This window comes from Phacochoerus africanus, chromosome 5 (assembly GCF_016906955.1).
Source record: "Phacochoerus africanus isolate WHEZ1 chromosome 5, ROS_Pafr_v1, whole genome shotgun sequence".
Taxonomy (NCBI): Eukaryota; Metazoa; Chordata; class Mammalia; order Artiodactyla; family Suidae; genus Phacochoerus; species Phacochoerus africanus.
Genome location: NC_062548.1, coordinates 130,657,752 through 130,673,305, shown reverse-complemented (window position 1 = coordinate 130,673,305; position 15,554 = coordinate 130,657,752). Strand labels below are relative to the sequence as shown.

Here is a 15,554-nt window from a genome sequence, read left to right as displayed (position 1 = left end):
TCCAGCTCAGGTCTTCGGTGAGCCTGCCCGACGCCGCCCTCTAGCGGCCAGCCACCCGCACTGCAGCCGGAGCCGCCCCAGGTCAAGCTACCCTCTGCGTCGGCTCCTGGCAGCTGTCACAGACTTCCTGGGACAGAACCCGCCCCTCCTTAGAGCAGCTGCACTAGAAGCCAAGACTGCAGGTGGCTTGCGTGCAACCTGCTTTCTTGGAGGAAAGACAGACAGATGCAGTCAGCATCTTTTCTCTTTAAGACCGAGGTTCAGTTCCAGGAGGCGCGTCTGTCCGTGGGGCATCAGGACAAAGACCCAGGGCTGGTGCTGCCTGCGAAACAACACAAACTGCCTGTTTCCCGCACCCCACGTCCTGTCTGCCCCAGACAGAACAAGCCCTCCAGTCTCTCGAAGTGCAAATTCACGCCGGCCGCCCCTGCAGCCGCATCCCAAGCTTTGCCCTTTTATAAGGAGTTGGTTTTGGCCATCTCCCGATCATCTTCCCTCTGAGTGTTTCTAAGTCTGGTTGGCCCAGCAAGCTTTGGAGACCCGTCTTGCCGAAAGCGTTTTAGAGCAATGGGATGAAATGTCTACCCACGCCGGCAGCTGGCGTTGAGCTGTGATTAATGGGCCATTCGAGCCCTTGGTTCCAGAAGCCTCGCCGGGCAGCTGATAGAACGACGCCATTAAAAAGGCTTTAATTTGCAGGCAGTACAGACTTGGGGTTAAATATTTTCATAGGGCTCCCCGGCTACATGTTTACTTTTTTTTTTCCTTTATAATTTAGCACATTAAGAGCAATAACTGAGTAACGGGGAAGCAGAGAGATGGGTATTCGTGCTATATTAACTCCCTCCCCCTTTTTCCATTACTGTGAATTAAAATGTCTTCTTCGATGCTCTCAGAAGGCTGTCACTTTTCTGATCCAACCCCTGCTTGGTTGCGAAGCTTTTTCAGCCCAGGAAGAGATGGCTCCGGCCCTGAATCAATTGCCCTCCCCTGGCACATCTGTCCTTCACCCCATCTTTTAGTGGAGATGAAAATAAGATTTTCCAGTAAATGAAGGCTTGGGGGGGTTTGTTTGACGACAGGGCCAGGGGGCCGTTTCTGCTGCGAAATGGGAGGGGCGGCTTTGTCTTTGCAGAAAGGCTTGCTTTGTGTCAGCCGCTGTCCCAGCCAGCTGGTTCTCAATAGGGTTGGTTCATTGGCTTAATTAATGACAGAGGGGTCACCGGGAGGACAGGTTCCGCTGTCCCTGTTCCCTGTGAGGCCACCTGCTTTGGCCTGAGAGCCTCCAAGACAGAGCTAAAATGAAGTTCTTCCTAAATCGTTCACCTGAGCCTTTGGGAAGCACTCGTGGGCTGGCCCGGGCTGACCAGGGGGACTCTCGGGGCTTTTATTTGACCTTCTGTGGGCCCCACTTCAGGGCACCATGAAAGTCACAGTGGGAGGGCCATCCTGCTAAACTGTCTTGTGAGACATTGAATGGCGAGGGACTGAGGTGGCCAGCCACCGGGAGCCCGGTGGCCTCTGTTGCCGCCCACGGACCCCAGCACTGAAAAGGTGACAGACAAGCCACCTGCCACAGACAAGTTCATGCCCTACAGTTCTTTGTCTCTAAGGCAGAGATAATGTTACCTGCTCCCAGGCTGCTGAAATGCGACCCCACCTGCAGGGCCCGGAATCTGCCGGGTGTACCCTGGAGGTGGCCTGTGGGGTCCAGCCTCCAGTGGCTTTTAAAGTCTGCTCGTCGTCCAGTTTGGATTCCCCGCGCTGGCTCCCTAGGCAGCCGGCCTTGGCCCCCTGTGGGAATGAAGGATTCCTCCTCAGCTTGGACCCCTCCCGCCTTCCCCTCCCTGTTCCTGTCACTTTTAATGCCCCATGGTATGTCAGGAGCAGCCTGGAGCCCCAAGAACAGGACCTGTGCCCCTGGGCATTCAGCCGCCCCGGGGTCAGGAGTGTACCGGGCACCCCCTGTGCACCCGGCCTGGCGCCGGGCCCTGAGAATGTGCCAAGGGCAAGGTCGGCTTGACGGCTGGCCTGAGGCCTTGTAGGAGCAGAGCACGGCCACGTGTACACAAGCGTTTGCACAATGAATTAGTTGGGTGTGGGCTGTGATGAGGCACACGGGATCTGCAGAACTTGAGTTTCCAGATTCTTCCAGGGAAGCTGTACTGCCTTCCCTGACTTCATTGCCTTTCTCAGTGTGCATGGGGGGGGGGGCGGTGGCAGTCAGCCCTTATGAAGAGAGGCTCCCCCATCTCAAATAGGAACTCAGGATTCTTCGACCTGGCATGTCCCGACCCAGGGATCCTGCATGCTCAGACCACACAGGGGCCTAAGAACACTGTGGGTCACCCCGGCTCTCCCCCCAGCACACCCCCCCTTTTAAAAATATGTGGTACGCTCTCTCCATTGTGGTACAGCGGAAATGACTCTGACTAGGAACCGTGAGGTTTCGGGTTTGATCCCTGGCCTCGCTCAGAGGGTTAAGGATCCGGCGTTGCCGTGAGCTGTGGTGTAGGTCACAGACTCGGCTCAGATCTGGCATGGCTGTGGCTGTGGTGGAGGCCGGCAGCTGTAGCTCTGATCAGACCCCCAGCCTGGGAACCTCCACATGCCGCGGGTGCGGCCCTAAAAAGGAAAAAAAAGAAAATTGCCAACTTTGAAAATGTAGCCCTTTAATTCAGCGGTACTGGGCGTGTCAAGGAATCAGAGGAAAGGTGGGTGCCTTACTCGAGCGGTGGGGTCTCCATAAAGGTGACCGAAAAATCACCGCTAGCTCATCATGATGTCATTCTCGAGAACGTGGGGTCCCCTCAGCCGTGATTTTGACAGCCTCGGATGCTACTACCTCAACCCTCAAGGCAATGGCAGAAAAACAAAGTTTTCCACCCATGATTTCGTGATAGTTTTTCCCCAAAATAAAACTCACCTTGGTTGTTTCCCGGACCCCTCCTCAGCGTCTCCCAGATGTGCGTCTCTTCTCTGTACCGCTGGGAATGCCAGGCCTGCCCTGCCCACCTGCCAGGGTTCAAGGTCAACCATAGAGCTTACAGTCAAGCTCAAGACCAATGCCTGGGCACATCGCAGCCCTGCTCGCTGAGGGACCCTGGGAGAGGTACTTAACCCCCACCCCGGGCCTCAGTTCCACCGTCTGTGATGTGGTCGGTGCAGCGCCCGGCACCACATGAGTGCTTGGTGAACTGTGGCTGCTCTTAGGGTGGATGCTGTGAGGTTTCATTGATGCTGAAATGGACCAGGGTGAGTGATTCGCCTGCACCCCTGTTCTCTGGCCTTCATGAGCCCCTTGAAGACAGGACCCGTGCTCGGCAGGTCTGACCCCTGAAGCAGCCAGGGTAGTGGCGGATGCCTAATAAGCCCTTATTAAATAGTTGTTCAGAGTTTTCTACAGATGATCAGCATTGCATTAATATGCGTCCTCTGTGACTAGACCTTAGCAATTTTTTATAACAAAAACAGCAGCAGCTTGCAGGGCAGCCTGCTTTTTTTGGAGCCCCTAAGATGTCAGTGGTTTAGGTCTTTTGTTGTTCCAAGAGGAAGCCTATTTCGGCTGCTCTGGAGGAAGATGCTGCAATGTTGTGGGTTGAGCCTGGCCAGCCCCAGACTGGGTAGGGCGCTCTCTAGTCGTCATGCAGACTGCCCTTCACTTCCCTTTTCACACTTTCAGTTTTTTTTTTTTGGTTCTGCACGCTCCTTCCTCTGGGCCTGATGTCCCCCTGCCCCCCGCCCAGAGGTCCCCTGTTTGGGGGTGGAGAGGGACAGTCACCTGACTTTTTGAGTGACAGGACCCAGGGCTCTGTACTAGTCAAAGTCAACCAACTGCTGGGACAAACAGCCTCCACATCTGAGTGCTTAACACAGTACAGCTGTATTTCCTCATGGGTACAAGGGAATTGACTCTGCTCCACGCAGTCACTCAGGGACTCAGGCCTCTTCCTTTCAGCGGGTCTGCCCTCCCACATCCTGTGTCTGCTGGGCTTCCAGGAAAGAATATGACCTGATACCCTAGCGCATCCTCTGTATGCAATGAATGACTTCCCTCCTAAGCACCTAGAACCATCCTAATTATGCACTGTCCTTAGAGGACCGAGAAAGTGGTCCTTTCGCTTGGGTGCAGTCAGATGGGGACTCTTGATGGAGAAGAGCTAAGGGGTCTGTGTCCTCTGGGGCTTCTAAGCACCACCCCCCCTGCCTTCAATATTCTGCATCCATCGGGCAGGAAGGAGTTGCTGAGTGCTGGGCAGAGAGGTTTCAGACATCCCTCCAGCCGCAATGCACTGGCCCACGGCTTCCAGAGGGCCAGGGGCCAGGGGCAGTGTAGTCTGGCCGTGTGCCCGAGGGGAGGAGACAGGTGAGAGGAACAAGGCTCGCTTTCTTCTGTGTGCTTCCAAACAATTCTGCCCACGCCATTTTCAGCTTCTCATTCACGCTCACCTCACCAGGCATCGGTGGCCTCCGATTCCCGGGCCTTCTGGAATTCCGAGGCGCCCGTCAGCCTGCTTCTCCTTCCTCTCCTACTCTGCGGGCCCTGAGGTTTGACCCTCCTCTGCTCTGGTCCGTCGTTTGCCATCTTTCCATGGTGTTTGTTGGGGCCTGGGGTCATAGACGTGGCCTTGGGCTGAGGTCAAGGTCACGGACACAGCCTTTGTTTTCTCGTTCTTGTAGTTGGGGTGTGGGAGGATTTTTTTTCTTTCTTTCTTTCTTCCTCAGAGAAAGGAGCAAAAATATTCTACCATTCTGGGATCCCTGTACACTCTTCTGCCTTGAGATTCTTATATCACGTCTGTGCTATTGGATCCCTGACCTTAAGCTAAGCAGATCTTGGGAGTTCCTGTCATGACTCAGCGGAAAGGAATCTGACTAGCATCCATGAGGATGCAGGTTTGATTCGTGGCCTCGCTCAGTGGGTTAAGGATCCGGCGTTGCTGCAAGCTGTGATGAAGGTTGCAGACTCAGTGCGGATCCTATGTTGCTGTGGCTGTGGTGTAGGCCAGCGGCTACAGCTCCAATTCAACCCTTAGTCTGGAAACCTCCATATGCTGCAGGTGCAACCCTAAAAAAGACAAAAAGAAAAAAAGAAACAAGAGATAAGCAGGTCTCGGTGTGAGACATGTTTTTATTGGCAGAATATTTTCTCTGCATGAGACCGGATCAGAAACAGATCCGAGGGTCTCCTTGAAGAAGAATTGAAAGTCCTTGGATTTCCTATTGCGGCACCGTGGGAATGAATCCAGCTGGTATCCATGAGGGCACAGGTTCCAACCCTGGCCTCGCTCGGTGGGTTAAGGATCCGGCGTTGCCGTGAGCTGTGGTGTAGACTGCAGACATGGCTCGGATCCTGTGTTACTGTGGCTGTGGTGCCGGCCGGCGGCTGCAGCTCCAATCCCACCCCTAGCCTGGGAACCTCCATGTGCCGCGAGTGTGGCCCTAAAAAGCAAAAAAAAAAAAAAAAAAAGAACTGAAGGTCGTTGACTTTGTTGAATGGCAAAATTATTGTTACTGTTCTCTTTTTCTCTGATGAAACTGGTTCTTGGACTAAAGCGTTTCTATACCTAGTTCAGTAGGTGGTGGACACGGGTGGAGTCCACTCCAGGAAGGCCTCCCGGGGTCCTGTCTGGTTCTACTTCCTTCTCCCCACCCCCCATCCCCTGAGCCCCCAAAGCCCTTAGGAAGGGCCCCCCGCATTGCGTCCCCCAAAGGGGGCACATCCAGGCTCTACGGGAATGCCAGCTTTGCCAGAAACCTCCCTGCCTCCAGAGTTAGCAGGTGTCTTACACGTGTGTACACGGCCACCAGCACCACGGCGAGATTGCTTGCTGGACCAGCAGAGGCCCGAGCTGTGCCAGGCCCGGGACGGGTGGCGGAAGGGCTGGGAAAGCTGCAGGTGTGTTGACCAAGTGGTCACGCTCCCCCGTGTGGTCCATTCCTTTCCATAAACATTTGTCATATTGGGTTAGGAGTCTGGCGTTTCTGTGGGATCTGAATCAATGCAAATCACAGACGCATTCTGAGGCCAGTTGACACCCTTGTTCTGAGCGGTGGTTTGGTTTTCACTGAGGCAGGTGGCTCTTAAAAGGACTGACCCTGGAGTTCCTGCTGTGGCACAGCACGTAAAGAATCCGGTTTGTCTCTGAGGTGCGGATTCGATCCCGGGCCCAGCGCAGTGGGTTAAGGGGCCAGCATTGCTGCAGCTGTGACATAGGCCGGCAGCTGCAGCTCGGATTTGACCCCTGGCCTGGGAACTTCCATATGCTGCAGGTGCAGCCGAAAAAAGGAGTTCCCATCATGGCGCAGCGGAAACGCATCCGACTAGGAACTATGAGGTTGTGGGTTCAATCCCCGGCCTCGCTCAGCGGGTTAAGGATCTGGCGTTGCTGCGGCTGTGGTGTAGGCCGGCAGCTACAGCTCCGATTAGATCTCTAGCCTGGGACCCTTCATATGCTGCGGGTGCGGCCATAAAAAGCGAAGAAAAACAGGAAAAAAAAAAAAGAAATAAAAGGAACGACCCTGAGCTCTCAGAGCCTAGAGCTTCACAGAAAGTGGCTCGTTCCACGATGAAAAGTGCAGGAGTGCTGATCAGGGCGGGGACGTGCCCTTGCCATTGACCGTGGGAGGCGGTCGGGAGGCAATACCCGTGGATGGCGTGCCCCCCGCCCCGGCCCAGCACCCCCTTCCCAGCTACTACGGCAAGATGTGGGGCGAGGCCCGAGCTTGGCATCGATCTGCAGCCTCTGGATCTCTTTCTTCCCTGCCGAGGTGGGCCTAATCCAGGCAAGGGGTTGATAAAACCCAAAGCGCCCCACGGCCCTTGGACCTCATTCTGGTTGTGCCCGATGCTGGCGGGTCAGGAGTCAAGGCTTTGGGGACCTCACGGTACCTGGCCCGGGGTTCTGCTCCACAGACGCTGGTGTCTCGAGTTATCAGGTCAGTTCTCCAGGCAGGTGTCTTAGTCCCAGAGCCTCCGCAGCAAAGCGCCTCAGCCTGGGCTGCTTCCAAACCAGCAACTCTCTCTCTCCCAGTTCTGCAGACTGCAGGTCTCTAATCAAAGTGGGGACAGGTCTGGTTCCTGCTGAAATTTCTCCTCTCGGCTTGTGGGAGGCCGTCCCCTCCCTGTGCCCTCACGTGGTCTTCCCTCCGCGTCCGTCAGGGTCCCAGGCTCCTCTTTCAGGATCGGATCCGGACCCACTCATATGGTCCCATTTTATCTTAATGAACTTGTTATGGGCCCTGCCCCCATATACAGCCACATCCTGAGGTCCTGGGGTTAGAACTTGACTATGGGACTTTGGGGCATTTTTTTCAGTCCAGCTGCCTGCGTGCTGGGTCTCTCTGGCTGCCCCGACGGACACGTAGTCACGCCGCTGGTGGGAACAGCCTCAGGTCTCAGCTGAACGAGTGAAGCGTGAGGGTGAGCACATGTGGGGGACACTCTCTCCCGGGCCGCCCACTCTGCAAGTGGGTCGCTGCCTTTGAAGCACGAGATGGGAGATTGAAGGACAGATGCCCAGGACAAGTCCCTCTTTTGCACCCTTCAGGGCGCAGAAATAGCGAGGTGAAAGTGTGCCGTCTGCAGGGTCTTTTTTTTATTGATTTTTATTTTTTCCATCATAGGTGGAAATTTTCTACTGTACAGCAAAGTGACCCAGTCACACATAAATATATACATTCTTTTTCTCACATTATCATGCTCCATCATAAGTGACTAGATATAGTTCCCAGTGCTACACAGCAGGATTTCATTGCTTACCCATTCCAAAGGCAATCGTCTGCATCTATGAACCCCAGACTCCCAGTCCATCCCATTCCCGCCCCCCCCCCACCCCGGAACCACACGTCTCTTCTCCATGTTGCTGCAGATGGCGTTATTTTGTTCGTTAGTCCTTGGGCTCTTAAGTCGAGTCTGGGAGCTCTGGGGTGCGGGTGCTGCTGGGGGTGGGAGGCGCTTTGGACATTGGAAACTGACGACCAAGTTGTATAGTGATTTGCTGGTTTCCGCTTAGGAGGATCTGCCTCAAGTCAAGTCGAGACAGTAAACCCTGACAGGGTAAAAGCAGGGGTTCAGGAAAAAAATGAAAATAAAAAATAAATAAAAGCAGTGGTTCAGCACGACAGAAGCAGGGATGAAGGAAGGGGGCGGGGGATTCATCGCTTGATCTTTCAGAGAGAAGCAAGAGATTCCTCTCAAGCTGCTTGGCCAAGAAACAGAGGATTCCTGTGTATTTATTTTTTGAATAGTAAAAACATATACGGGAGTTCCTGTCGTGGCTTAGCGGTAATGAATCTGACTAGTATCCATGAGGATGCAGGTTCAATTCCTGGCCTCACTCAGTGGGTTAAGGATCCGGCATTGCCAGGAGCTGTAGTGTAGGTCGCAGATGCAGCTCAGACCTAGCATTGCTGTGGCTGTGGTGTAGGCTGGCAGCTGTAGCGCCGATTGGACCCCTAGCCTGGGAACTTCCATATGCCAAGGATGCGGCCCTAAAAGCCCCCCCCCCCAAAAAAAAGGCAAAAAGACAAAATGGAGGGAGTCCTCACTGTGGCTCATTGGGTTAAGAACCCGACAGAGCGTCTGTGAGGATTCGGGTTTGATCCCTGGCATCGCTAGTGGGTTAAGGATCCCGAGTTGCCGTGAGCTGTGGTCGCTGATGCATCTTGGACCCTGGCTGTGGCGTAGCCCTCAGCTGAAGATCTGATTCAGCCCGTAGCCCGGGACCTTATGCCACAGGCATGGCCATAAAAAAAGAAAAATAAATAAAGTGAGGTGGCAAAGAGAAAGCTGTATTAATGCCTAGTAGGAGTTACTCCAGGGTCAGTCTTTTTTTTTTTTTTTTTTGCTACACCCGTGGCATGTGGAAATTCCCAGTCCAGAGATCAAACCTGAGCCACAGCAGCGACCTGAGCCTCTGCAGTGACACCACCAGATCCTTAAGCCTGCAGGGGCCTGAGATTTTACCATGAACACCGAAGACACTGTGGACTCTTGGTGCTGATTCTAGATCCACTCCCCACCCCCACCCCCAACCAGAGGGTCTCTCAAGCAAAATCAAGAAGGGACTCCTTCAAAGTTTTTGGATGCCTGTTCTAAGGGTGAAGTCAGAATATGGTGCCTGAGGAGTTCCCGTCGTGGCACAGCGGAAACGAATTCAACTAGGAACCATGAGGTTGCGGGTTTGATCCCCGGCCTCGCTCATTGGGTTAAGGATCCAGCGTTGCTTTGAGCTGTGGTGTAGGTTGCAGACGCGGCTTGGATCTGGTATTGCTGTGGCTGTGGTGTAGGCTGGAGGCTACAGCTCTGATTCGACCCCTAGCCTGGGAACCTCCATGTGCCATGGGAGCAGCCCTAAAAAGACAAAAAAAGAAAAAAAAGAAAAGAAAAGAGAGAATATGGTGCCCGAAAGAGAAAAGCACGGCTCAGAACGGGGGGTGTGGGGTGCAGTCAGCGTGACAGTATCGCCTGGAGCTGACGAGGGCGATGAGAGTAAGGATTCCATCCTTAGGTCTTGTACAATCCCTGGTGGGCCCTTGACAAACGCCTCATTCTCTCGATTTCAAGTGGCCATTTTTCCCCATCTCCACCTTCTGGAAGTCAGGGTATTCCTTCCAGTGTGAGGTCGGCTGGCCCTGACTCCCTGGAGCATCCCCGCCTCCCTAGGGGTACACTGCACCGCCACCGCCCCGAAGGCGTCCCAGCCACGCTGAGACGGCTCGTCACCACGATGGCCAGAGTCCAGCCTGTCCAGCCCTGGGTGCGGGACAGGCAGGGGACGTTCCTCCGGCCCACTCAGCGGCTGCTGGCAGTGGGGCGCCCTACCCGGCCCCGAAGTCCCCAGCTGGGCCCCCTGTCTTGCAGGTGTCGCCCCCGCCGGCCGTCATGGGCAAGCAGAACAGCAAGCTGCGGCCCGAGGTGCTGCAGGACCTGCGCGAGAACACCGAGTTCACGGACCACGAGCTGCAGGAGTGGTACAAGGGCTTCCTCAAAGACTGCCCCACCGGCCACCTGACCGTGGACGAGTTCAAGAAGATCTACGCCAACTTCTTCCCCTACGGCGACGCCTCCAAGTTCGCCGAGCACGTCTTCCGCACCTTCGACACCAACGGCGACGGCACCATCGACTTCCGGGAGTTCATCATCGCGCTGAGCGTGACGTCGCGGGGCAAGCTGGAGCAGAAGCTCAAGTGGGCCTTCAGCATGTACGACCTGGATGGCAACGGCTACATCAGCCGCAGCGAGATGCTGGAGATCGTGCAGGTGCGTCCCCGTGGCCCCGCCCACCCAGGGCTCGGGGCCGCCGCGGCCGCGGCCGTGGTGCTGATGGCAGAGCCCGGGTTTCCTCGGGCCCCTTGGACAGAGACGCACGGAGGTGGCCGGCGGGGCTGCTGAGCCCTCCCGTGGCAGTGTCCCAGAGAGCAGGTGCTCGGTCCTTTCTGGGGCTAGTGAGATGGTTCTCCTTGCTGGGTCTCAGGGTCTGAGTCTGGGTTTTTTTGGCTTTTAACGGAGGTGCAGCCATCCCGTAGTCAGGTGTTTGAGGCCCGGCGTGCCGCCTGATGGGCCGTTCCCGCGTCTGGCCGGGTCCTCCCCCTCCGCGAGTTACTCCGCAGTCCAGCCCGCAGAAAGCCCGAGAACTGCCCCGCCTCCCGCCCCCAGACAACCCCTGTCTTACAGCCATCACCTCGGGTCATTTCCTCTGTTCTTGAACTTCACGTAAATGAGTCCGGCTTCCTCTGGCTCGTGTGCTGTCTGCAATATCCTTCCTCGCTACTGGGAGGAGCGGGCAACTTTCCAGCTAGGGAGGGGTCCGCACCCCCGACTGCTGTGGGCGAGGCCGAGGCAGAAGCTCGCGCCTGGGCCCCACCGGTCCAGGGACACCCCGGAATCGCTGAGCACGAGGTGTGTGTGCCCCTTTGCAGGCCATTTACAAAATGGTGTCGTCGGTGATGAAGATGCCGGAGGACGAGTCCACACCTGAGAAACGCACGGACAAGATCTTCAGACAGATGGACACCAATAATGACGGTAAGACCCCGGCGTCAGTGCCTCGGAGCCCAGATGCGTGTGCGACCCTTCCCTCCTGCTCTGCGGCCTCTCGGGCCTCGCCCAGCCATGCAGCTGCATTCAGGGAAGAGCCGGGGTTCGGAGTCCGGGTGCCTGGGTGAGCGTCCTGCCCCCCTGATCTGTAGTCTCCTTGCTTCTAGAACCGGGGGACGGGTAGGCCCCGGCTGTCCAGGGAGAGGCACAGGTGCAGCGTCACCGGGCCCTGCAGGGGTGGGGACCAAGCGTCCCATGTGGTGGGGACCTGGGAACTGCATCCCTTTGCTCTCATCATCCTGTCTCGGGGGGCTCCCAGTGGCCCCAGGGACTCTGCGGGGAGGTGCTGGCTGGAGCAGCTGTGCGGGGCCTCTGGGATCATGCCACGGCAGAAGTGGCGCTTCCAGGAGGGGTGGTGGCAGCCGCACAATGAGGGCTCAGTGTGTTTCCTGCTCTGCACTGGCTGCAAGCTTCTGCGGGGCCCACAGGCGGAGCGTAGCTGTGAAACTCCACGGGTCTACGCCTCTTAAGCAGTGTTAAGTGCCGTCCCAGAGCCTGGTCCAATTTGCTTTTGATCAATAAAGAAATGCAGCATTTAGACAAGAAAAAAGAGAAAATACCCCCCGGGCTGTGCTGGAGATGGAAAATAAGTGAATGGACGGAAGCGTGCTCGCTAGACCCCGAAGTGAGGTGCGAGGAGGAGGCCAAGGGCTGCGCCCTCGGGGGGAGGGGTGCAGCAGCACGACCGCAGCTGTAGAGCCTCTTACGCAGAGGCAGGAAGTGGGCTCCCCAAGGCACAAGTTGCCCCAGTGCAGGGTCTGCTTCAAACCCGGTCCCTCCCACATCTGTATCCTGGGAGCATGTGTTTGGCGCCAGCATTGGTGGCTCTGGAACTCACCTTTCTACGGCACCCGGTCCCAGGAGTAACAAGGTCCTCGATGCAGGAGGCACCTAGGACGAGGGAGGCACCAGCAGGCCCTTGGCAGGCCTCTGCCTAACCCTCCCACCGCAAAGCAGGTAGTGCAGGAGCAGGAAGGGGACTCAGCCGGAGCAGCGGGCCGAGCCTCCACCAACGGATGGCCAAGCTGGACGGGCAGGAACCACACCCCGGGCTGTGGCTGGGAGGCTCTGGATTGGTTATGGGCTAGAGACAGAGACCATGTTCTTTTCGGACAAGGCACATCGTTCTTAAATAAAGCATGAAGAACTTTCTAAAAGGATTTAGCTTGCCCCACCAGCCACAGCATGCTGCCACACTGGGGACATCCTTTGAGGGGCCCCGTGCTGTGCCACGAACAGTGAAAGCCAAAAAGGGTTTTCCAGAAATGCTCTTTTTTTTGTTTTTTTGTGTTTTTAATGCTAGGGCCGTACCCACAGCATATGGAAGTTCCCAGGCTAGGGGTTGAATCAGAGCTGCCGCCGCCGGCCTACGCCACAGCCACAGCAACACCAGATCCAAGCCGCACCTGTGACTTACAGCTTGCAGTCACGCCAGATCCTTAACCCACAGAGCGAGGCCTGGGATCGAACCCGCATCCTCATGGATACTAGTCAGGTTCTCACGCTGAGCCTCAACGGGAACTCCCCAGAAATGCCGTTGAAACGAGTGGAGCCTGGACAGCATCCAGGACTCAAGGGCGCATGGGGACAGTGACACAGGAATGGTGACAGCACACTAACTCCCATTTCTCCCCCAGGCAAACTGTCCCTGGAAGAATTCATTAAAGGTGCCAAGAGCGACCCGTCCATCGTCCGGTTGTTACAGTGTGACCCCAGCAGCGCCAGTCAGTTCTAAGGGCCCGGCATGTGGACAGTGCAGAGAAACACAAGCTTGTCTTGCCATTTAAGCTTTGCTTGCGACAGTGGATGCCTCCTCAGTCATTCCTGCTCTCCCAGGGCAGCCAGGCGCCGCATGGCACCTGCCCGCCCGGCGGCCGCGCCTCCCCCGCTCCGCCCGGCCTCCTCCCGCCCCCTCCCGGGTCCCTCCTGGGCGACTCCCCAGGATGTGTTTACACGCAGGGCTCCCAGCATCCTTGCTTCTGGGCCACCTCCCGGCCTGCAGGGAGCCCAGAGGACGCGCCGAGGATACTGGCGGGACTTTTCTAAGATCGCGCCAAGGCCAGCCGACTTCTCTTGTGATTGCAGGTGACTCTGGGAAAGATGGAGACAAGAATGGAGGGAACATAGACGGGCAGCCCCCCCCACTCCCTCTCCTCCCCCCCCCCCCCCCGTGCATGGCTCCACCCAGCTCGTTCGTTCCTCTCTGACCAAAGCCGCTTGCTCGTATATATATCTATATATATACACCCAGGTCTTCTTTCTTTTAATATATAAGTTATACGTATGGTGAAGTGACGTGTAAAGTGTAAGTCCCGTATTTAATGCCTCGATTGCCTTCGAAGCGTGGTTCCCTCGTGGCCTGTGGCCCCTCCGAGCCTGGTTATTTTGTGGTATTTATGCCCTCAATCTACCCCTATCCAGAGGACCTGCATGCGTGCCCAGGGCCGCGGAGACCCGCCCGTCCGTGTCGTGAATGCAGGCATCTGTGTAAGGTTTGTCTTCTCTGTGGATTGGTCTGGCATTTCCTGTATTAAAATGATCAAATAAACCGGACTGTCTGAGTTTTGTGTGGGCCTGGGAGGGGCCCCGTCCTGCCCCCCCCGTGGCCCCGCCCGTGCAGGTGGCCTGGGTGGGTCCGGCTGCTGTTTGTAAACTTGGCCCCGGAGCCGCCAGTGTGTCTGTAAATCTTATGCGGCCTGGTCTTCGTTATCCACCTAATGCCAAGAAATATCCGTGGAAATAAAAGATGCCTGTTCTGGGCAGGTTTGACTGTCACACCTCTGTCCGCTCCCCGCCCTCCTCGCCTCAACCCCACGGTTTCATAGGCAAGGGAGCAGGACGGCTCAGGCCGGGAGGGGTCGGATCGGAGAGCAGGGACGTCGCCTCCTGGGCTGTGAGGGCAGTCCTGGCTCCTCAGCCCGTCCCCGGATGCAGAAAACCCGGCAGAAGGGACTTCAATCCAGGGGTGTTGGTGCCACCTGTCCGAAGGCCGTGCCTCGTAGGTGTCTCTGTTTTGGTTCTTCCTTGAAGGGGACGAGAACTTTCCGAAGTCCTCCTGCCACCCGCCTCCCCACCAGCCTCATTTCTTATGGGCTGAAACCCAGGCCAGTGCACGGCCAGGAGCGTACGGTGACCACAATGGGCCAGTCCGTGTGCCCCTCCCCCAGAGGAAATGGGCCCAGGAAGGGTTCTGGATCCAGTGTCTGTCGCACCTGGCCACAGGTCCCAGGACCTCTCTGTGCCTCACCTGTGGCAGGGGCAGAATGGGGAGCCTGACCACAGCCATCTTGCTGATTTTACTAATCTTTGATTTATTGTAAAAAAAAATGTTTTAGGAGTTCCCGTCATGGCGCAGTGGTTAACGAATCCGACTAGGAACCGTGAGGTTGCGGGTTCGATCCCTGCCCTTGCTCAGTGGGTTGACGATCCGGTGTTGCTGTGAGCTGTGGTGTAGGCTAGCAGCTACAGCTCCGATTCGACCCCTAGCCTGGGAACCTCCATATGCCACAGGAGCAGCCCAAGAAATGGCAAAAAGACAAAAAAAAAAAAAAAGTTTAGGGCCTTACCTGCAGCATATGGAAATTCCCAGGCTAAGGGTCGAATCGGAGCTGTAGCTGCTAGCCTACACCACAGCCAGAGCAACGTGGATCCGAGCCACATTTGTGACCTACACCACAGCTCACAGCAACACCGGGTCCTTAACCCACTGAGCGAGGCCAGGGATCAAACCCACATCCTCTTGAATCCTAGTATGGTTTGTAACCTGCCACGCCACAACAGGAACTCCCAGATAGAGAAGAAAGCTTTAGGGAATTCCCATCGTGGCGCAGCGGATATGAATCCCGCTAGTAACCATGAGGTTGCAGGTTCAATCCTTGCCCTCACTCAGTAGGTTAAGGATCTGGCATTGCCATGAACTGTGGTGTAGGTCACAGACGCAGCTTGGATCCTGAGTTGCTGTGGCTGTGGTGTAGGCCAGCGGCTACAGCTCTTATTGGACCCCTAGCCTGGGAACCTCCATATGCTGCAGGTGTGGCCCTAAAAACAAAAGCAAACAAACAAAAGATTAATTAGAGGGAATTGGCTCACGGGATTTATGGGGGCTGAACAGTCCGGAGATCTGCCAGCCAGAGCCCTGGAGAGCTGAGGGCATAAGTTTCAGTCTGGTCTGAAGGCAGGAGACCAATATCCTCGCCCAGGACCGTCAGGCAGGGACCGAGTTCTCCCTTCGCAGTCTTTGTTCTGTTCACCCCTCAAAGCCCATTCATACGGGGAGGGCAAGCTGCATTCCTCAGTCTGCTAATTCACGGGTCTCCACATCCAGAACCCCCCTCGCAGACACGTTCAGAGCGACCCTTAACCACCCGAGCATACCAGACAGAAGTGCACCCTCATTCATCCCACGTGCTTGCACCCAGATAGGGGAGACGTGAGTCTGGGGGTCCCAGCATGC

The 15,554-nt window shown here is 56.2% G+C and overlaps 1 protein-coding gene across 2 annotated transcripts in view; it reads left to right on the top strand.

The window, feature by feature from the left end:
- HPCAL1 (hippocalcin like 1) overlaps positions 1-13,649 on the top strand; it is a 113,895-nt gene extending 100,246 nt beyond the window's left edge. For both annotated transcript variants that reach the window (XM_047782658.1, XM_047782659.1), the window contains exons 3-5: positions 9,866-10,264; positions 10,924-11,029; positions 12,739-13,649. In XM_047782658.1, coding sequence (XP_047638614.1) covers positions 9,887-10,264; positions 10,924-11,029; positions 12,739-12,836 — 582 coding nt within the window. In that variant the 5' untranslated portion in view covers positions 9,866-9,886 and the 3' untranslated portion in view covers positions 12,837-13,649. The remainder of the gene's footprint in view (positions 1-9,865; positions 10,265-10,923; positions 11,030-12,738) is intronic.
- Positions 13,650-15,554: the final 1,905 nt, after the last annotated feature.